General features: G+C 62.1%; 1 protein-coding gene across 1 annotated transcript in view; it reads left to right on the plus strand.

The window, feature by feature from the left end:
- The window catches only part of LOC103276274 (RING1 and YY1-binding protein), a 74,635-nt gene that overhangs the window by 2,195 nt on the left and 71,759 nt on the right, over positions 1 to 681 (plus strand). Inside the window, exon 3 of the mRNA XM_021706788.1 lies at positions 352 to 676. Coding sequence (XP_021562463.1) covers positions 352 to 676 — 325 coding nt within the window. The remainder of the gene's footprint in view (positions 1 to 351; positions 677 to 681) is intronic.

The raw sequence follows: 681 nt of genomic DNA on the forward strand, positions 1-681 counted from the left end.
CCGCCAAACCTCCCCCGTGCCCGAGGCCAGAGAATCCTGAGTCACGTTCAAGTCAATTTGGCAAAACTTCTTGGGGCAGGGCAGAGTGAAGGACACTACCTGTTCCGCGCCTTCAAAAATCTCACGCGGGGGAAATGGTGCCCAACCTCGGCCCCGTTGTGATAGCTCCCAATACCCAATACCTTGTTTCGGTCCTTCGTAAGAGCCTTCTATAATTATGTCTCTGATTTTCAAAGCAGAGGAGGAGGATTAGCCCCATTTTGGAGACGAAGGAGCCCAGGCAGGTTAGAAGGCCGGCGTGTGGTCACCAGAATTTGAATAGCAACTTCCCCGGGGAAACGCCCTATTTAGGCTCCAGGGAAAGGGAGGGGGTCCGAAGAGGAGGCCACGGACGGGAGCGCAGGGTCTGGCCTTGCGGGCAGTGAGTTGCGCCACACCCTTTCTGCACGGTTCCGTCGCGCGTCAGGGGCCTCCCTGGGAAGGGGCTTCGGGCCAGAGTCTCGGCCGGAGGCAGGGGCTTCAAGAGAGGCAGATACAAAGCTCCGCGTGGCAGAGGAGCCGAAGGGCGCCCGGGAGGTGGGCCAAAGGAGGCCCTGCCGGCTCGCGGGGCACCGCAAGCCTCGAGGCGCTACGGGCGGCGCGGCTGTTGCCAGCCCCCGCGGCGCGCGCAAACTGCGTGGA

The sequence above is a fragment of the Carlito syrichta genome, unplaced genomic scaffold, assembly GCF_000164805.1.
Source record: "Carlito syrichta isolate Samal-C Ts95f unplaced genomic scaffold, Tarsius_syrichta-2.0.1 Scaffold316017, whole genome shotgun sequence".
Taxonomy (NCBI): domain Eukaryota; kingdom Metazoa; phylum Chordata; class Mammalia; order Primates; family Tarsiidae; genus Carlito; species Carlito syrichta.